Source organism: Bufo bufo, chromosome 2 (assembly GCF_905171765.1).
Source record: "Bufo bufo chromosome 2, aBufBuf1.1, whole genome shotgun sequence".
Classification (NCBI taxonomy): Eukaryota; Metazoa; Chordata; class Amphibia; order Anura; family Bufonidae; genus Bufo; species Bufo bufo.
This window is the reverse complement of record NC_053390.1, coordinates 7660960-7684040: the sequence shown is the minus strand read 5'-3', so window position 1 is coordinate 7684040 and position 23081 is coordinate 7660960. Positions and strand designations below refer to the sequence as shown.

Here is a 23081-nt window from a genome sequence, read left to right as displayed (position 1 = left end):
CTCGAGGAAACCGTTCAATGTTTTGTCTTTGTATGTCATTTTATGTAAATTCATGCAGCACTTTGTATTAATTGGGTACCCAGAGCTTATTCCTTTACCGCCTATCTTGCGCCAAGGACGGCTTCACTTAAAGTAAGCGGGTATGTAACATCCCAGAGTATGTCACAAAACTCTGTCACCCAGCTTCATGATGTTAAGATGTGAATGTGTTAATATCCTATGTAATCTGAGATTGTATTTATCTGTATTTTATATATTTGCTGTAATTTCCATGTACACCAGTAGGTGGCAGCAGTATGTAGCAGATAGTCTGTAGGAAAGTTAGTATACCTAGACTGGAATATACCATTCCAGGCTAGCTTCCCCCATCTGAGGAGGAGTGGAATGTACCCACTCTTACTTCAGAGGGAGGACAGAAAGTTCTAGTGAGTGTGCACCAGCCCCCCTGTTGGGGTAGGCTGTGTGTGAATAGGAGCTCCCAGAGAAACAGGGATCCCAACAAAGGATTCAGGCCTAAACTGAGGCCTAAAGCAACATTCCCAGCCTGAGTTCCTTAACTCAGCTGGATGACAAAGAAATCAGCAACTGCAGAACTTCTAGATCTCCAGGACGAAACCACCATTCCCTGCGAGCAGTCCTGTAAGTAACAGATTCCAGAACAAGGAGAAGATAAGTACCTCCATAGCTAGTCAGGCCTAAACCAAGCAGAACCCAAGACAGAGCAGAAGACAGATAGCTGCCAGATCTATAGGCGTTTGTTCAGATGCAGAATATATATATATAATTCCTGCCACATATTGCCAACACCTGCTGGGACCCCAAGACTATTGCTGTAAATTGTATGGACCTAAAGCTGCATAAGATAACATCAAGTAAAGACAAGTTGGACCCTATTTTCTGTGTGGATTTCCATCATTCCTCCTATTTACAACACTCAAAATTTATTGCATGTGAGCCAGGATACAGGAGTCCAGCCGTACTAAGGTAGGAGACACCGTTGACACAATACAGAGACAATATCCCCCTCTGGCATTCCTAACCTAGTACATGAGCTCATACCATCTTTAAGGGCCCTGTTACAGTACCTGCGCAAGCTGCAATTGGCGTCACGAACTCAAAACCATTAATATTGCGCAAGTGTGCATCTGTCCCAATCCGGCTTACTGCACATTTCCCTGACCACACACTGGGTAAATGTTGTGGAGGCCAGGAGTGAGTCGTACCCTGGGATGGCACAGGTGCTACCCACGCCCTGGATTGCGGGCCCTACGTCCATCAGGGTGACCGCCAGCAGCTATGTTAATGGCTTCAACCCCCACTTCTCCTCCTCTGCCGCCTCCTCCTCCACTTCCATCAGTCGCTAGCTGGAAGCAGTGTACCACTGCTGTGGGTAAGTGTCAACAGTACGTGCTGAAGTTGATCTGCTTAGGGGACAAACAGCACACCGCCACAGAGCTGTGGCAGGGTATAAGGGACTAGACCGAGCTGTGGCTCTCTCCACTCAAACTACAACCAGGCATTGTTGTGTCTGATAATAGCCGTATCTTGGTGACGGCTTTGGAGCTCGGCAACCTGACACACATCCCATGCCTAGTCCACGTCTTAAACTTAGTGGTTCAGCAGTTTATCAAAACCTACTCCAATTTGCCAGAGCTACTAGTGAAGGTGCGTCGCGTGTGTGCCCATTTCCGAAAGTCCACAGCTTCAGCCGGTCTGTCAACGCTGCAGCAGCACTTGCAGCTTCCAGCTCACCGACTGTTGTGCGACATGAGCACGCGTTGGAACTCTACGTTCTACATGTTGGCCAGGCTTTGTGAGCAGCAGAGAGCAGTTGTGGAATACCATCTGCAACATGGTCGTTGCCTTTCGAGTCAACTGCCACTATTCACAAGCGAGGAGTGGGCATTTATGTCAGACCTGTGTGAGGTTTTAAGAAACTTTGATGAATCCACACAGATGGTTAGTGGCGATAACGCTGTAATCAGCGTAACCATCCCACTGCTGTGTCTACTCAAACAATCACTGCTCACAATTAAGGATGACGCTCTGAATGTGGCAGACGAGGAAATGGGGGAGGACATTACACAGGGTGATAGCCAGACCACCCACAGTTTGTCTTCTCAGCACGAATTGGACCATAAAGAGGAGGAGCTGGAGACAGTTGCCTCTGCTACAAAGGGTAGTACCCATGGAACTTTAATTCCATCTGTTCAGCGTGGATGAGCAGAAGAGGAGGAGATGGAGAGTCATCCTGATGTCGACATAGACGTCTTGCCTGTTGGTACTCTGGCACACATGGCTGACTTCATGTTAGGCCGCCTTTCCCGCGATCCTCGTGTTATACGCATTTTAGATAACACAGATTACTGGGTGTTCACTCTTCTCGACCCCCGCTACATAGAGAACTTCTCATCTCTCATTCCTGTGGTGGAGAGGACGAGCAAAACTGTGCAATACCAGAAGGTACTTGTTAAAAGAGTGCTCCAAAATTTTCCATCTGACAACGCTGCCGGCAGAGTCCGTACTTTCTTAGGCAACAGAGGAAGGGAGACAAGGGGAACACAGAGCAGTTCCAACAAAGGCAGGCCAACACTCTTTAAGGCATGGGACACTTTCATGACACCCCGCCAGCAACCTCACTTTAAAGAGAGGCCTAGTGGTACAAGGAGGGAAAAGTTTTGGAAGATGGTGGAGTACATAGCAGACAGTGTCAGCGTCCTAAATGATCCCTCAGTGCCTTACAACTACTGGGTGTCCAAGCTGGACACGTGGCATGAAAAACACAGTCATGTGCAGTGTATACACGTGTGTGCAGTGACATGTAATGGAGGAGCACCAGCCTCTTATATCACAAGGTAAGACCCATTATGTGCAGTGTATACACGTGTGTGCAGTTACATGTAATGGAGGACCTCCAAAGTTTCTTTTCACATTACATTAGAGGCGCTGTGTTCTTTTTATGTCAGTCATATCCGTAATGCTCCAGTCACATGATGGGAGCGTGTCCTTTTGCCCTCCATCGGGCCGGTATAGTAGACTACACTGCTCTATCAGAGACGTCCTGTAAGACCCGTGTTCCCCAGTGCATACAGTGTAGATATAAATGAAGCTTATGGGCAATGTCCACCCCTGTATGACTGTACAGAGCCTGACGTCGGAGCTTTTATCAGAGGGAGATATTATTTTTTTAACACGTTTTATTAGATTTTTTCCAACAATTTTACAAACACAAAAATCTAGAATACAGAGCCATCACTGAGAAGAACTTGGGCGTAAACAGCAAATTAAATATTGTTATTTACTGGAATTAAATTGGTAGAAAGAATCTAGATTAAACTGCACAGACATTAAACTCATATTTCAACGCGTGTCTCTGGGAATGGGGAAAGGGAGGAGGGAATTACGGAGGTGGGAAGGAAACAGAATTGTATTGTCTGTGGATCAATCCAATATCAAGATGATTTGGTAGATTCATCAGGTAGCCATTACATTAGTGAGTCAGAGATCACGGATTGCTGTAGGCACCAAATGATGAATTGAAAACAAACTCACAATTTCTGTCCGATTCTTGAAGCACAAGATTCCCAGGAATAACCTGTCCCCCCTCCCCCCCCATTATTTAGCCCCTCAGATGCCGCTCATCTCTAATCGCAACCTCAGACTCACATTCAGGGGGTTTATCCAGGGATAAAAAAATATTATATTCACCTCATCCACTTGCTCATGGAGAGGCCATCCGCTCCCTTCTTGATTGAAGAAAACCCACCAAAGGACCTGTGGTGAGCGTGATGATATCACAACGTAATCATGCTGGCCGTGTGCAGTGTTATTATCACTAATGACGTCACTGGGCGCGGCCAGCATGATCATGTGTTGACGTCTTCACGCTCACTGCAGGTGCTTTGCCGGGTGTTCTTCAATCAAGATGGAGCGGACGGCCTCTCCGTGATCAAGTGGATAAGGAGAGTATAATTTTTTAATTTTCAGCCACCATAAAAGGAAAAAAATAATTGTTTACACGAAGCACAAGGAAAATTGGCTTTGCGGTTAATCAAGTTTTTCCTAAACTTCGGATCGAATTCTGCTTTGTATGCTTCGATTCATTCAACACTAATGGTGGCATAAACAGCACGGCAGCTGCGTAAATATTAACAAAACCATCTTTCTTAAACAGGTCAGAGGAATATCTGTATTTTTCATGACTAGAGATGTCCATAAAATATGTCAAAATGGTTTCTTTCCTGTGTGACGTCTCTCGTGTAAAACAAGACCTGATTTTTGTGTAAAACATTTCCCACATTCTGAACATGAATACGGCTTCTCTCCTGTGTGAATTCTTTCATGTATAACAAGAGTTGATTTATCTGTAAAACATTTCCCACATTTTGAACACGAATATGGCTTCTCTCCTGTGTGAATTCTGCCATGTTTAACAAAATTTGATTGACCTGTAAAGCATTTTCCACATTCTGAACATGAATACGGTTTTTCTCCTGTGTGAGTTCTCCCATGTTTAACAAGAGATGATTTACATGTAAAACATTTCCTACATTCTGAACATGAATATGGTCTCTCTCCTGTGTGACTTCTCTGATGTATAACAAGACTTGATTTTTGTGTAAAACATTTCCCACATTCTAAACATGAATATGGTCTCTCTCCTGTGTGACTTCTATCATGTTTAACTAGATGTGATTTCTGGGTAAAACATTTTCCACATTCTAAACAGGACCATGGTTTCTTCCCTGTGTGAATTCTGCTATGTATTGAAAGCCTTGAGAATGGTTTACTACTGAGAAACCTGTAACCCTCTTGCTGACCTATACTTGGGGTAGCAATGTGTGATTTATCAGGACAAGGTTCGTCATAATTAGTGGAATTATATGACACATCTGTACTGTGAAGTCTGGAATGTACGTTAAAGGAAATTAGGTTTTCTCCTGAAAAGTGCTGCATGATATCTTCATCTTCTGCTTTAATATTCAGTGATAACATGAACTTTCCATCACAATTTGTATTCAGGTTTTCTGTTAAGATAAAAATTTAAATCAGTTTTTTTTTTCAGACTGCTCAATAGATAACATTCTTATTAGAACTAATGCACCCAACCATATGTTCAGTCTGCATCCGATCGGATTCATTTTAATGGGACCACAAAAGATGCGGACAGTACACTGTGTGCTGTCCGCATCTGCATGTCCGTTCTAAGGCCTCAGAAAGATGTTACTACACGTCCTATAATTGTCCGTTTTGCAAACAAAGTATGGACATTTCAGCAGGAGCTATAAAGAAATGGTGGCATGCACTTGGCCAGTATACGCGTTTTGGGGATCTACTATTTGCGAACCGCAAAGTAGATATGGTGGTGTGCATGAGGACTTAGACTGGAAATGGATCCATCAGGAAGCAGAGGTATAAGCCATTCATACTGAATCCACTCCTGGCTGTGGTTAAAAAACTGGATGTGAGATTCCAGCATTATTAAGCTTTCTATAACTTCCTGACAAAGTCCAGGATTCTGCTCTACACCTGGTCATGACTTGTATCACATAAAGTAAATTATGACTTGATAAAACTCTAAAATGTTAAAGAGAACCTTTCATGCGATTTTATTAAGGGAGATATATACCTGTACTTGCGGGGTACCCCCCGCTGATGCTGCCACCCTGCTTGATTTTTAAGATATGCCTCCTATGCCCCGCCGGATTTCTCCCGCTCAGTATGCTAATTCTGAGCATCAGTGCAATGGGGAGGAGACACAGTCTTTCTCTGTGGGCGTCTCCTTCTCCCCTGGCTGTAGCGCTGTCCAATCGCAGCGCAGAGCGTCACAAACAGGGAGAAAAAACCTCCAGCGTCTCCTCCCCATTGCACTGATGCTCAGTATTAGCATACTGAGCGGGAGAAATCCGGTGGGGCATAGGAGGCATATTTTAAAAAAATCAAGCAGGGTGGCAGCATCAGCGGGGGGTACCCCGCAAGTACAGGTATACATCTCTCTTAATAAAATTGCATGAAAGGTCCTCTTTAAATACCTGACTATGTCTGGGAACCAGCCCTGCCCACCGAGAGCTCCATTCACAAGCTCCTTCCAGTGTACCTCCTCTGCTGGTGAAATCTCACATTCTGCCTGTCTGCCGGCAGCTGTTTCAGTGTGGAATTCCACCTCTAATTCCACCTGCTGCTTTATATTACTGCTGCTTGTACTGAGCAGGTGCGAGACTCCAGCAGCAGCAGGGGAGGAGGTGCACTGAAAGGAGCTTATTACACTACAGGTGGACAGAGAATCCGTACAGCATGTGAATTCAGGACTCAGGAGCGCGCTCACTCTCTACCTGATTTGTAAAATGCTCATTTCAATAGAAGCAATTCTGACATGGAATTTAATCAGGTCTAAGACTTCTATTTGGGACTTCATGCAGTTTGTATAGTGGAATCTAGGGACAGATCCTTTTTAAAATGGACAGTGTGATCACGGCCACCGGCTACGTTTAACGAGATAATGCGCCATAAGGTGAAGAGCGCGTCTCCGGCTGAATTCTCGGACATGACAATGTGGTCTGTAAGGTCTAATGGCCGCACAGTCACCAGATCTCAGGTTTATAGACATCTGTAGGATGCAGTGGAATAGACAGAGTGAGGTCATCAATCAGAACCTGTAATAAAGGTCTCCAGCACCTTTCTGGGTCCATTACACTAAGAATTCAGGATGTTCTAAGCGGAACGAGGGTCCTATCAAGAATTAAGAAGGTGGAGCTAATGAAGTGTCCTGTGAGTGCAGAGAATAATCACTGAGACGTCTGTGTCTTTCCAATAATCACATGTGACATCGGAGCTTCCTGATAATCATGGAGCTGAGGACTGGAGTCCACCAACAGGAAGCCAAAAACACCACAACCAAACATCTTTAACCTCCTAATGACCAGGCCTGGTTGTCATTTATGACCACTTGTTCTTTTTGTATTTTCATTGTCGTATTCCAAGACTCACAACATTTTTGTATTTCGGATGATGTAGCTGTATGAGGGCTGTTTTTTGTCTGCCGAGTTGTAGGTTTCAGAGGCAACATTTTGTAGTCCATGTAATTTATTGTTCAGCTTTTATCAAATGTTGTTTTTGGAAGGAAACTAAAAGACCCAGCAATTCCGCTGTTGTTCTTTGTGGGTATTTGTGCTGCTTACCCCACAGTAAACAGATTAACTTTATTCTATGGGATGATAACAAGGCAGTAATATCAAATATGTAGAATATTTTTCATATTTTAGTACTTTTGTACAATAAATCATAACTTAAAAAACTAATTCCAGTGTTGTTGCACTCCAAGACCCAGAACTTTTTTCATTTTCCATTATGTACCTGTATGAGGGCTTATTTTTGTGGGATGACTAGTTGTTTTTTGGTACCATTTAGGTTTACATTTCATACTCCAAGAGCTAGCAGCCTGGTAGTTCCCCTGCAGCAGAGTCCAGACATTAAAGGGTGCAGACCACGCAAGCTGGTAACGCTCCTAGGAGAAGCTCCAAACCATACCTGTTCCAATGACACAGCGGATCCTCATCCACTTTGTTAGAGCTTGCTCCAGCCATGGATCCCACTAATCCACCCAAGGTGGGACTTCCTAAAGTATTCAAGGAGCTTATTAACCAGTTCAGTTGTCAGGAGCAACTCCTGCAATATATGATCATCTTGGCTTACTTGGATTCAATGGTGGTTTCAGCTCTGGTTCTGAATCCACAGGCTGCAGCATCTGCACTGTCACAGCAGCAACTCCCTTTGAAGATCCTGGCCTGCATCTGCCACCATGCTATGAAGGAGAGCTCAAGTCTTTTCATGGATTCCTAGATCAATGCACTGTTCACTTGCAGAGGTTTGCGGGTCTGCTTCCCTCCTCACAACAAGTCTTCTAGGCAGAGGCTTGCAGGTCTGCTTCCCTCCTCAGAACAAGTCTTCTAGGCAGAGGCTTGCGGGTCTGCTTCCCTCCTCAGAACAAGTCTTCTAGGCAGAGGCTTGCGGGTCTGCTTCCCTCCTCAGAACAAGTCTTCTAGGCAGAGGCTTGCGGGTCTGCTTCCCTCCTCAGAACAAGTCTTCCAGGCAGAGGCTTGCGGGTCTGCTTCTCTCCTCAGAACAAGTCTTCTAGGCAGAGGCTTGCGGGTCTGCTTCCCTCCTCAGAAAAAGTCTTCTAGGCAGAGGCTTGCGGGTCTGCTTCCTTCCTCAGAACAAGTCTTCTAGGCAGAGGCGTGCGGGTCTGCTTTTCTCCTCAGAACAAGTCTTCTAGGCAGAGGCTTGCGGGTCTGCTTCTCTCCTCAGAACAAGTCTTTTAGGCAGAGGCTTGCGGGTCTGCTTCCCTCCTCAGAACAAGTCTTCTAGGCAGAGGCTTGCGGGTCTGCTTCCCTCCTCAGAACAAGTCTTCTAGGCAGAGGCTTGCGGGTCTACTTCCCTCCTCAGAACAAGTCTTCTAGGCAGAGGCTTGCGGGTCTACTTCCCTCCTCAGAACAAGTCTTCTAGGCAGAGGCTTGCGGGTCTGCTTCCCTCCTCAGAACAAGTCTTCTAGGCAGAGGCTTGCGGGTCTGCTTCCCTCCTCAGAACAAGTCTTCCAGGCAGAGGCTTGCGGGTCTGCTTCTCTCCTCAGAACAAGTCTTCTAGGCAGAGGCTTGCGGGTCTGCTTCCCTCCTCAGAAAAAGTCTTCTAGGCAGAGGCTTGCGGGTCTGCTTCCCTCCTCAGAACAAGTCTTCTAGGCAGCGGCTTGCGGGTCTGCTTCCCTCCTCAGAACAAGTCTTCTAGGCAGAGGCTTACGGGTCTGCTTCTCTCCTCAGAACAAGTCTTCTAGGCAGAGGCTTGCGGGTCTGCTTCCCTCCTCAGAACAAGTCTTCTAGGCAGAGGCTTGCGGGTCTGCTTCCCTCCTCAGAACAAGTCTTCTAGGCAGAGGCTTACGGGTTTACTTCCCTCCTCAGAACAAGTCTTCTAGGCAGAGGCTTGCGGGTCTGCTTCCCTCCTCAGAACAAGTCTTCTAGGCAGAGGCTTGCGGGTCTGCTTCCTTCCTCAGAACAAGTCTTCTAGGCAGAGGCTTGTGGGTCTGCTTCCCTCCTCTACCTAATATTCCATGGCAACATATTGGAATGGACTATATTAGATTTACCGCCATCATCAGGATGCACAGTTATATGGGTGGTGGTGGATCGCTTTTCCAGGATCGCACAAGATGGCACTCTTTTTCAAGATGAAGAGTTAAAGTGGGTGTTTTTTGCTATGTTAATGATTTTGATTCCAAATTTATCATTGGAACTTATTTAAAAAGTCACAAAAATATTCCAAAAGCCACTCCAGTACACAGAGAAAAGTGTTTGGTTTAAAGATGATCCAAATATAACAAGCAATGTGCGCCATTTGATAAATTTGGTGTAAAGTATGCCAAAACAGACTCAAGGAAAATTGACTTTATAAACGTTACCCTCATGATAAATTCCCTGTGTTGTCTCTGATGCAATCTGCCTTAAGATTCTGGAGGTCTCTCTGCAGGTTGTTGGATGTCTAGTTGGACTTCTCTGTGGACCACCCGCAGTCCAATAGACAGGTGGAGTGAGTTAATCAGGTTCTGGAGGATTATCTATGTCACTTTTTTCTTCTAGTCAAGACATCTGAGTATCGTTGCTTCGTTGGGCTGAATTTTCCTATAACAACGACTCACGTCTATAGGCCATTCACCCTTTTACATTGTATACGGCCAGCACTCACATATTCCTCTTTTCACTGCTGGCGCAAAGTCTTCCAAGAATATTCTTTTTGAAGGGGTTATCCAGTAATAAATAATGAGGTCCCATCCCCAGGATAAGTCATCAATATCTGATCAGCGGAGGTCAGACACCCGAGATGCCCGCTGATCAGCTGATAGAAGAGGCTGGCCTTCCCCGTGAGTGCTTTGCCCTCTTCCTAGGCCATGTGACGTCACAATACATTGGTCATATGACTTATACCAAGCACAGCCTCTATACTATGTACGGCGCCATGCTTGGAAAGCTGCTGGGAGCCGGCTGTGATTGTATGGAAAAAATTCCAGAGGAGAGAGCATAAAGGTAAGCAATGGCAGCACCATGCAGGATTAAACTATGAATAAAAAAAATAAAAATGAGGGGGTACTACAGCCTGTAGAAGAGTGGCATAACTACAAATGACTGGGCCCCACAGGAAATTTTTGAATCAAATCCTCTTCCCCAGCAACTTCTTCACATCCTCCTCTTCCGGTGCAGCCTCCACTCCTGCAGCTAGTCAAGATCACTCAGACCGGGCCGGCAGCCGCTCCGTCCATTTACTACACCTATATACTGTAAGTCATGTCACTATCTACAGGGTGGGCCATTTATATGGATACACCTTAATAAAATGGGAATGGTTGGTGATATTAACTTCCTGTTTGTGGCACATTAGTATATGTGAGGGGGGAAACTTTTCAAGATGGGTGGAGACCATGGCGGCCATTTTGAAGTCAGACATTTTGAATCCATCTTTTGTTTTTTCAATAGGAAGAGGGTCATGTGACACATCAAACTTATTGGGAATTTCACAAGAAAAACAATGGTGTGCTTGGTTTTAACGTAACTTTATTCTTTCATGAGTTATTTACAAGTTTCTGACCACTTATAAAATGTGTTCAATGTGCTGCCCATTGTGTTGGATTGTCAATGCAAACCTCTTCTCCCACTCTTCACACACTGATAGCAACACCGCAGGAGAAATGCTAGCACAGGCTTCCAGTATCCATAGTTTCAGGTGCTGCACATCTCGTATCTTCACAGCATAGACGATTGCCTTCAGATGATACGAGATGTGCAGCACCTAAAACTACGGATACTGGAAGCCTGTGCTAGCATTTCTCCTGCGGTGTTGCTATCAGTGTGTGAAGAGTGGGAGAAGAGGGTTGCATTGACAATCCAACACAATGGGCAGCACATTGAACACATTTTGGAAGTGGTCAGAAACTTGTAAATAACTCATGAAAGAATAAAGTTACGTTAAAACCAAGCACACCATTGTTTTTCTTGTGAAATTCCCAATAAGTTTGATGTGTCCAATGACCCTCTTCCTATTGAAAAAACAAAAGTTGGATTCAAAATGTCTGACTTCAAAATGGCCGCCATGGTCACCACCCATCTTGAAAAGTTTCCCCCCTCACATATACTAATGTGCCACAAACAGGAAGTTAATATCACCAACCATTCCCATTTTATTAAGGTGTATCCATATAAATGGCCCACCCTGTATAATGTCATTGTATAATACTATTGAGGAAGCCCAGCTGACAATAAAATCTTTTAGTCCTCCTCCTGGGTGGGCCCCATAGCAGCCGCTTCCCATATAGCTACACCCCTGCTGTAAAACCTTCCTCCCAAAAACAGCATCAGAATCAAGCAGGAGCCTATAATACTTAAAAAGTGTGGGGGTGCTCCAGTTGCCGCTCTGCAAATCTGAGAGAGAGAAGCGCAGGAGGTGGCCACCACCCTAGTGGAGCGAGAACCAAACCCGTCAGGGGGAGTTAAGAATGAATAACTATCTAGACCAGTCCAGCAATGGAGCCTTTATGACTCTTACACTTTCCCTGAAATTGTAACTGAAAGTTCTCTGCCCCCCCCCCACCCCCCATTCAAAAGACCGAACTGATGGACGTTACCTGGAAGCCGCAGAAATAAATCTCTTAACCCAAGGATAGTCTGCTAGCCTCCTATCAAGGTAAAAGCCACATTTTAACCTTCAGAGTGGCTAACCTCAAATGCTTATCTGGACTGCAGGAAATCTAAGATGTCCGGGATAGAGGGGGCTCCAGAGGGTCAGGATCCCTCCCTAGAAATGAAGAAAACACTTTCCACACTGTTAGATACTTTAAGGAGGTAACTAACTCTCTTCTCACAAATAGAGTGGACACAGCCCGATCTGACAAACCTCTTTTAGTCAGAATTACCATCTCAATATCCATGATGAAAGAAGAAGATGAGAAGGTTGGGGTGCAGCAGAGTTCCCTGATATAGAAGATCTCCTCTCAGAGGGATGGAGGTTCCAACACTAGCACCTGAATCCATGTGGATCAAGATCTCTTTGGCCACTACGGGGCAATCAGTAGGACTGAAGACATAGTCGAATTCCAGATACCAATTCTGAGTGAAATATATACCGCTAGGGGTTGGTCCTCAGGATCTAACAGAGAAAATCTCAGCCTTTCTGTTCTTCCATTAAGTTCTATGTTGGGAGACCCCACCTTTCTACAATCTTCTCAAACACACTGTCGTTCAGCCACCACTCCCCCTGACCGAGTTTATATCTGCTGAGGAAGTCGGCCATCTTGTTGTTCTTCCCCCTTAGATGAAAATCTCCATGACTTGCTTCTAAAGTAAAGGAATTCTTGTTCCCCCATGATGGTTTACATAAGACACTGCTATGACAAAAAAAAAAAGCACGTGTCTCTGACGTGGGCCAGATGCCTCTAGCTTTATAGTCTTCAGCTCCTTGAATTTGGACGAGAAAGAGGTAAGTGTAAAAAATAGGGAAACTCCGGGCGCTGCACTGGTGTCTTGTAAAATTATATTAGTAAAAACCATTAAAATACAAAATGAAGACAGTCTCGGGGTGAACGACGGAAAGGAGCTTCATGTACTGGGGACCGATATATTGTTGTTGAGTTACATGGGGGGAGCGCCCCCACTTCTCTTTACCTTTTAAAGTTGGAGGAGACCTGAAAGTTCTCTTGTCCCAATGAAGTTGCCTAAGATTTGAGCTGGAATGGGCCCCCACCCCAAGGGCTTGTGCCCGTCTCGTTACTATCAGTTTCACGACTGACCATCGGGACCATGAGGACAGAGTTACTGACTTTGTTCCCTATAAGAGGGAATCCCCTGGATGTGGAGATGGAAGAAGCTGTCTAAAGAATTTGGGGGCCCGTCCCCATTGGACAGAATTTCCGACTGAAGGGGTATTGAATGCATCTGGGATATGAGACTGCTAGAATTGCTGAGGACCAAGACAAGGACAGAATCTGAAGTCACTTTCTCCATTCATGATTCCTTACCTGTGGTGAGATCTCCTGGAACGTCCTCCTCCACCTCACTCTTACACGGGGGATCGTCCATCATCTGCTCTTCTTCATCCTCCACTTTAATATCAGTCAGATCTTCCCCCTGATTTGTCATCTGTAACAGGACAATACAGCAGACAGGTGGGAAATCTAACAGATCCACCTAAGAGACCCCCACCATCTATGACCCCTCTATGACTGCAGGACCCCCCTATATAGATGTGTATAGGGCTCAGCTCCATCTACCTGAGGGTTCTCTGGGAGCTTCTCCTCTGGACAGTCCTGGGAATACAGAGGACGGGGACATCTCTCTGGTGGATTTCTCCTCCTGGATCCATCTGTGGAGACACAAGCACACAGTGACTGCATACATGGCATGCATTACATGTCACTGCACACACGTGTATACACTTCACATGATGGCTCTTACCTTGTGATATAAGAGGCTGGTGCTCCTCCATTACATGTCACTGCACACACATGTATACACTGCACATGACGGCTCTTACCTTGTGATATAAGAGGCTAGTGCTCCTCCATTACATGTCACTGCACACACGTGTACACACTGCACATGACGGGTCTTACCTTGTGATATAAGAGGCTGGTGCTCCTCCATTACATGTCACTGCACACACATGTATACACTGCACATGACGGCTCTTACCTTGTGATATAAGAGGCTGGTGCTCCTCCATTACATGTCACTGCACACACGTGTATACACTGCACATGACGGCTCTTACCCTGTGATATAAGAGGCTGGTGCTCCTCCATTACATGTCACTGCACACACGTGTATACACGGCACATGACGGGTCTTACCCTGTGATATAAGAGGCTGGTGCTCCTCCATTACATGTCACTGCACACACGTGTATACACTGCACATGACGGCTCTTACCCTGTGATATAAGAGGCTGGTGCTCCTCCATTACATGTCACTGCACACACGTGTATACACGGCACATGACGGGTCTTACCCTGTGATATAAGAGGCTGGTGCTCCTCCATTACATGTCACTGCACACACGTGTATACACTGCACATGACGGCTTTTACCTTGTGATATAAGATGCTGGTGCTCCTCCATTACATGTCACTGCACACACGTGTATACACTGCACATGACGGCTCTTACCTTGTGATATAAGAGGCTGGTGCTCCTCCATTACATGTCACTGCACACACGTGTATACACTGCACATGACGGGTCTTAGCTTGTGATATAAGAGGCTGGTGCTCCTCCATTACATGTCACTGCACACACGTGTATACACTGCACATGACGGCTCTTACCTTGTGGTATAAGAGGCTGGTGCTCCTCCATTACATGTCACTGCACACACGTGTATACACTTCACATGACGGGTCTTAGCTTGTGATATAAGAGGCTGGTGCTCCTCCATTACATGTCACTGCACACACGTGTATACACTGCACATGACGGCTCTTACCTTGTGATATAAGAGGCTGGTGCTCCTCCATTTCATGTCACTGCACACACGTGTATACACTGCACATGACGGGTCTTACCCTGTGATATAAGAGGCTGGTGCTCCTCCATTACATGTCACTGCACACACGTGTATACACTGCACATGACGGGTCTTACCTTGTGATATAAGAGGCTGGTGCTCCTCCATTACATGTCACTGCACACACGTGTATACACTGCACATGACGGCTCTTACCTTGTGGTATAAGAGGCTGGTGCTCCTCCATTACATGTTACTGCACACACGTGTATACACTGCACATGACGGGTCTTAGCTTGTGATATAAGAGGCTGGTGCTCCTCCATTGCATGTCACTGCACACACGTGTATACACTGCACATGACGGGTCTTACCCTGTGATATAAGAGGCTGGTGCTCCTCCATTACATGTCACTGCACAGTTGTGTACACACTGCACATGACAGCTCTTACCTTGTGATATAAGAGGCTGGTGCTCCTCCATTACATATCACTGCACACACGTATATACACTGCACATGACAGCTCTTACCTTGTGATATAAGAGGCTGGTGCTCCTCCATTACATGTCACTGCACACACGTGTATACACTGCACATGACAGCTCTTACCTTGTGATATAAGAGGCTGGTGCTCCTCCATTACATGTCACTGCACACACGTGTATACACTGCACATGACGGCTCTTACCTTGTGATATAAGAGGCTGGTGCTCCTCCATTACATGTCACTGCACACACGTGTATACACTGCACATGACTGTTCTTACCTTGTGATATAAGAGGCTGGTGCTCCTCCATTACATGTCACTGCACACACGTGTATACACTGCACATGACGGCTCTTACCTTGTGATATAAGAGGCTGGTGCTCCTCCATTACATGTCACTGCACACAAGTGTATACACTGCACATGACGGCTCTTACCCTGTGATATAAGAGGCTGGTGCTCCTCCATTACATGTCACTGCACACACGTGTATACACTGCACATGACGGCTCTTACCTTGTGATATAAGAGGCTGGTGCTCCTCCATTACATGTCACTGCACACACGTGTATACACTGCACATGACGGCTCTTACCTTGTGATATAAGAGGCTGGTGCTCCTCCATTACATGTCACTGCACACACTGCACATGACGGCTCTTACCTTGTGATATAAGAGGCTGGTGCTCCTCCATTACATGTCACTGCACACACGTGTATACACTGCACATGACGGGTCTTACCTTGTGAGATAAGAGGCTGGTGCTCCTCCATTACATGTCACTGCACACACGTGTATACACTGCACATGACGGCTCTTACCTTGTGATATAAGAGGCTGGTGCTCCTCCATTACATGTCACTGCACACACGTGTATACACGCCACATGACGGGTCTTACCCTGTGATATAAGAGGCTGGTGCTCCTCCATTACATGTCACTGCACACACGTGTATACACTGCACATGACGGCTCTTACCTTGTGATATAAGAGGCTGGTGCTCCTCCATTACATGTCACTGCACACACGTGTATACACTGCACATGACGGGTCTTAGCTTGTGATATAAGAGGCTGGTGCTCCTCCATTACATGTCACTGCACACACGTGTATACACTGCACATGACGGCTCTTACCTTGTGGTATAAGAGGCTGGTGCTCCTCCATTACATGTCACTGCACACACGTGTATACACTGCACATGACGGGTCTTAGCTTGTGATATAAGAGGCTGGTGCTCCTCCATTGCATGTCACTGCACACACGTGTATACACTGCACATGACGGGTCTTACCCTGTGATATAAGAGGCTGGTGCTCCTCCATTACATGTCACTGCACAGTTGTGTACACACTGCACATGACAGCTCTTACCTTGTGATATAAGAGGCTGGTGCTCCTCCATTACATATCACTGCACACACGTATATACACTGCACATGACAGCTCTTACCTTGTGATATAAGAGGCTGGTGCTCCTCCATTACATGTCACTGCACACACGTGTATACACTGCACATGACAGCTCTTACCTTGTGATATAAGAGGCTGGTGCTCCTCCATTACATGTCACTGCACACACGTGTATACACTGCACATGACGGCTCTTACCTTGTGATATAAGAGGCTGGTGCTCCTCCATTACATGTCACTGCACACAAGTGTATACACTGCACATGACGGCTCTTACCTTGTGATATTGGAGGCTGGTGCTCCTCCATTACATGTCACTGCACACACGTGTATACACTGCACATGACTGTTCTTACCTTGTGATATAAGAGGCTGGTGCTCCTCCATTACATGTCACTGCACACACGTGTATACACTGCACATGACGGCTCTTACCTTGTGATATAAGAGGCTGGTGCTCCTCCATTGCATGTCACTGCACACACGTGTATACACTGCACATGACGGGTCTTACCCTGTGATATAAGAGGCTGGTGCTCCTCCATTACATGTCACTGCACACACGTGTACACACTGCACATGACGGGTCTTACCTTGTGATATAAGAGGCTGGAGCTCCTCCATTACATGTCACTGCACACACGTGTATAAACTGCACATGACGGGTCTTACCTTGTGATATAAGAGGCTGGTGCTCCTCCATTACATGTCACTGCACACACGTGTATACACTGCACATGACGGGTCTTAGCTTGTGATATAAGAGGCTAGTGCTCCTCCATTACATGTCACTGCACACACGTGTATACACTGCACATGACGGCTCTTACCTTGTGGTATAAGAGGCTGGTGCTCCTCCATTACATGTCACTGCACACACGTGTATACACTGCACATGACGGGTCTTAGCTTGTGATATAAGAGGCTGGTGCTCCTCCATTACATGTCACTGCACACACGTGTATACACTGCACATGACGGCTCTTACCTTGTGATATAAGAGGCTGGTGCTCCTCCATTGCATGTCACTGCACACACGTGTATACACTGCACATGACGGGTCTTACCCTGTGATATAAGAGGCTGGTGCTCCTCCATTACATGTCACTGCACACACGTGTACACACTGCACATGACAGCTCTTACCTTGTGATATAAGAGGCTGGTGCTCCTCCATTACATGTCACTGCACACACGTGTATACACTGCACATGACAGCTCTTACCTTGTGATATAAGAGGCTGGTGCTCCTCCATTACATGTCACTGCACACACGTGTATACACTGCACATGACGGCTCTTACCTTGTGATATAAGAGGCTGGTGCTCCTCCATTACATGTCACTGCACACACGTGTATACACTGCACATGACTGTTCTTACCTTGTGATATAAGAGGCTGGTGCTCCTCCATTACATGTCACTGCACACACGTGTATACACTGCACATGACGGCTCTTACCTTGTGATATAAGAGGCTGGTGCTTCTCCATTACATGTCACTGCACACACGTGTATACACTGCACATGACGGCTCTTACCCTGTGATATAAGAGGCTGGTGCTCCTCCATTACATGTCACTGCACACACTTGTATACACTGCACATGACGGCTCTTACCTTGTGATATAAGAGGCTGGTGCTCCTCCATTACATGTCACTGCACACACGTGTATACACTGCACATGACGGCTCTTACCTTGTGATATTGGAGGCTGGTGCTCCTCCATTACATGTCACTGCACACACGTGTATACACTGCACATGACTGTTCTTACCTTGTGATATAAGAGGCTGGTGCTCCTCCATTACATGTCACTGCACACACGTGTATACACTGCACATGACGGGTCTTACCTTGTGATATAAGAGGCTGTTGTTCCTCCATTACATGTCACTGCACACACGTGTATACACTGCACATGACGGGTCTTACCTTGTGAGATAAGAGGCTGGTGCTCCTCCATTACATGTCACTGCACACACGTGTATACACTGCACATGACGGCTCTTACCTTGTGATATAAGAGGCTGGTGCTCCTCCATTACATGTCACTGCACACACGTGTATACACGGCACATGACGGGTCTTACCCTGTGATATAAGAGGCTGGTGCTCCTCCATTACATGTCACTGCACACACGTGTATACACTGCACATGACGGCTCTTACCTTGTGATATAAGAGGCTGGTGCTCCTCCATTACATGTCACTGCACACACGTGTATACACTGCACATGACGGGTCTTAGCTTGTGATATAAGAGGCTGGTGCTCCTCCATTACATGTCACTGCACACACGTGTATACACTGCACATGACGGCTCTTACCTTGTGGTATAAGAGGCTGGTGCTCCTCCATTACATGTCACTGCACACACGTGTATACACTGCACATGACGGGTCTTAGCTTGTGATATAAGAGGCTGGTGCTCCTCCATTGCATGTCACTGCACACACGTGTATACACTGCACATGACGGGTCTTACCCTGTGATATAAGAGGCTGGTGCTCCTCCATTACATGTCACTGCACAGTTGTGTACACACTGCACATGACAGCTCTTACCTTGTGATATAAGAGGCTGGTGCTCCTCCATTACATATCACTGCACACACGTATATACACTGCACATGACAGCTCTTACCTTGTGATATAAGAGGCTGGTGCTCCTCCATTACATGTCACTGCACACACGTGTATACACTGCACATGACAGCTCTTACCTTGTGATATAAGAGGCTGGTGCTCCTCCATTACATGTCACTGCACACACGTGTATACACTGCACATGACGGCTCTTACCTTGTGATATAAGAGGCTGGTGCTCCTCCATTACATGTCACTGCACACAAGTGTATACACTGCACATGACGGCTCTTACCTTGTGATATTGGAGGCTGGTGCTCCTCCATTACATGTCACTGCACACACGTGTATACACTGCACATGACTGTTCTTACCTTGTGATATAAGAGGCTGGTGCTCCTCCATTACATGTCACTGCACACACGTGTATACACTGCACATGACGGCTCTTACCTTGTGATATAAGAGGCTGGTGCTCCTCCATTGCATGTCACTGCACACACGTGTATACACTGCACATGACGGGTCTTACCCTGTGATATAAGAGGCTGGTGCTCCTCCATTACATGTCACTGCACACACGTGTACACACTGCACATGACGGGTCTTACCTTGTGATATAAGAGGCTGGAGCTCCTCCATTACATGTCACTGCACACACGTGTATAAACTGCACATGACGGGTCTTACCTTGTGATATAAGAGGCTGGTGCTCCTCCATTACATGTCACTGCACACACGTGTATACACTGCACATGACGGGTCTTAGCTTGTGATATAAGAGGCTAGTGCTCCTCCATTACATGTCACTGCACACACGTGTATACACTGCACATGACGGCTCTTACCTTGTGGTATAAGAGGCTGGTGCTCCTCCATTACATGTCACTGCACACACGTGTATACACTGCACATGACGGGTCTTAGCTTGTGATATAAGAGGCTGGTGCTCCTCCATTACATGTCACTGCACACACGTGTATACACTGCACATGACGGCTCTTACCTTGTGATATAAGAGGCTGGTGCTCCTCCATTGCATGTCACTGCACACACGTGTATACACTGCACATGACGGGTCTTACCCTGTGATATAAGAGGCTGGTGCTCCTCCATTACATGTCACTGCACACACGTGTACACACTGCACATGACAGCTCTTACCTTGTGATATAAGAGGCTGGTGCTCCTCCATTACATGTCACTGCACACACGTGTATACACTGCACATGACAGCTCTTACCTTGTGATATAAGAGGCTGGTGCTCCTCCATTACATGTCACTGCACACACGTGTATACACTGCACATGACGGCTCTTACCTTGTGATATAAGAGGCTGGTGCTCCTCCATTACATGTCACTGCACACACGTGTATACACTGCACATGACTGTTCTTACCTTGTGATATAAGAGGCTGGTGCTCCTCCATTACATGTCACTGCACACACGTGTATACACTGCACATGACGGCTCTTACCTTGTGATATAAGAGGCTGGTGCTTCTCCATTACATGTCACTGCACACACGTGTATACACTGCACATGACGGCTCTTACCCTGTGATATAAGAGGCTGGTGCTCCTCCATTACATGTCACTGCACACACTTGTATACACTGCACATGACGGCTCTTACCTTGTGATATAAGAGGCTGGTGCTCCTCCATTACATGTCACTGCACACACGTGTATACACTGCACATGACGGCTCTTACCTTGTGATATTGGAGGCTGGTGCTCCTCCATTACATGTCACTGCACACACGTGTATACACTGCACATGACTGTTCTTACCTTGTGATATAAGAGGCTGGTGCTCCTCCATTACATGTCACTGCACACACGTGTATACACTGCACATGACGGCTCTTACCTTGTGATATAAGAGGCTGGTGTTCCTCCATTACATGTCACTGCACACACGTGTATACACTGCACATGACGGGTCTTACCCTGTGATATCAGAGGCTGGTGCTCCTCCATTACATGTCACTGCACACACGTGTATACACTGCACATGACGGCTCTTACCTTGTGATATAAGAGGCTGGTGCTCCTCCATTACATGTCACTGCACACACGTGTACACACTGCACATGACGGCTCTTACCGTGTGATATAAGAGGCTGGTGCTCCTCCATCATGGCCTCCTTGTACAGATCCTTGTGTCCTTCTATATACTCCCACTCCTCCATGGAGAAATAGACAGTGACTTCCTGACACCTTATAGGAACCTGACAACACAATGACACCGTCATCACCCAGACCCCTCCAGTGCTGTTACTGGAGAATTTCCCAGCATTCCCAGCAGTGTCACCTCTCCAGTCAGCAGCTCCATCATCTTGTGGGTGAGTTCTAGGATCTTCTGCTCATGTATCAGGGGGTGAGGGGGAGGCTCTGTGTTGGGGTGAGGGGTCCTGCTCCGCCCTCCTGACTCCTGGAGATGGATGATGGGAGTCACACAGTCCCCCGATGTCTTCTTCACTATTGTGTACTCCTGTGGATGGAGAGAGACACTTAGGGTATATAAACCCTTCAGGGGCCATGTGCTCTCCTCCGGCCCTCTCCTCCTGGTACAACGTGCCTACTTACCTTCTCATGGCTCCTACAACATGACTATTGGTCACTGGTCACATGACACATCACTCACCATATTGGGGGCTGATCTTCAGGTTCTCCGTCACTTGGAAGGTCTGGAGGCCGTTCTCCAGGACCCTGGACTCTTCCCATCACTTCCTATGATGGATTCTCCTTCCCGATGTCTGACTTGTTACAGAATACAATACAGAGGAGAGAAATCTAGAAAAGTTTACCTCTCCGCTCAGCAGGGAGATGATCTCCAAGGTGAGGTCTAATATTCTTCTGCTCATCTCCTTCCTGTCCATCCTTGGTGGTCGTTCAGGAGAAGAGGAGAGAACTGGAGGAGCTGGAGGCTTCTAGTACTGCAGGCGCCTTTATGAGAAGAGGAGAGGAAATCATCCAGGGGACAAGACCAGATGTCACCTCCAGAACCGCACTTCCTGAGCCTGGAGGGGCCCCGCTTCTCAGAGTCCCCACCACATGGATTCCAGGGGCCCCAACATGGAGATTTCTGGTGGCTCCACAGGAGATAAATGTCTGATAGATGCAGGTCCCACCTCTGGGCTGTGCTCAGCTGTGTCCAGAACTCCTAGAGAAGAGACTGGAGAGAGCTGAGCTCAGGCCGGGCCCCCGCTCCATTCATTCTCCTCCTGGAGGCAGGGGCCCCTCACCAGGACAGTCAGGGGCCAGCGAATGATGACAACCCCCACTATCCCCACTACTCCTCCCCCATCATACTAAGCTGAGGAGCGGAGAAGGATTTCTTGTGTGTAAGGCCTCATGCACACGACCGTTTTTTTTTTGCGGTCCACAAAAACGGGGTCCGTAGGTCCGTGGTCCGTGACCGTTTTTTCATCCGTGGGTCTTCCTTGATTTTTGGAGGATCCACAGACATGAAAAAAAAAGTAGTTTTGGTGTCCGCCTGGCCGTGCGGAGCCAAACGGATCCGTCCTGACCTACAATGCAAGTCAATGGGGACGGATCCGTTTGACGTTGACACAATATGGTGCAATTGCAAACGGATCCGTCCCCCATTAACTTTCAATGTAAAGTCAGGAGTTAATATACCATAGGATCGGAGTTTTCTCCAATCCGATGGTATATTTTAACTTGAAGCGTCCCCATCACCATGGGAACGCCTCTATGTTAGAATATACCATCGGATTTGAGTTAGATCGTGAAACTCAGATCCGACAGTATATTCTAACACAGAGGCGTTCCCATAGTGATGGGGACGCTTCTAGTTAGAATATACTATGAACTGTGTACATGACTGCCCCCTGCTGCCTGGCAGCACCCGATTTTTTACAGGGGCTGTGATCAGCACAATTAACCCTTCAGGTGCCGCACCTGAAGGGGTTAATTGTGCGTATCATAGCCCCCTGTAAGAGATCAGGGGCTGCCAGGCAGCAGGGGGCAGACCCCCCTCCCTCCCCAGTTTAAATATTATTGGTGGCCAGTGTGCGGCCCCACC

General features: G+C 46.8%; 1 protein-coding gene across 1 annotated transcript in view; it reads right to left on the bottom strand.

The window, feature by feature from the left end:
- Window positions 1–3601: 3601 nt before the first annotated feature.
- The window catches only part of LOC120989674 (oocyte zinc finger protein XlCOF8.4-like), a 24323-nt gene continuing 4843 nt past the window's right edge, over window positions 3602–23081 (bottom strand). The window contains exons 2-4 of the mRNA XM_040417926.1: window positions 13301–13324; window positions 13049–13169; window positions 3602–5027 (exon numbers count right to left, since the gene is read on the bottom strand). Of these exons, the coding sequence (XP_040273860.1) occupies window positions 4225–5027; window positions 13049–13169; window positions 13301–13324 (948 nt within the window). The 3' untranslated portion in view covers window positions 3602–4224. The remainder of the gene's footprint in view (window positions 5028–13048; window positions 13170–13300; window positions 13325–23081) is intronic.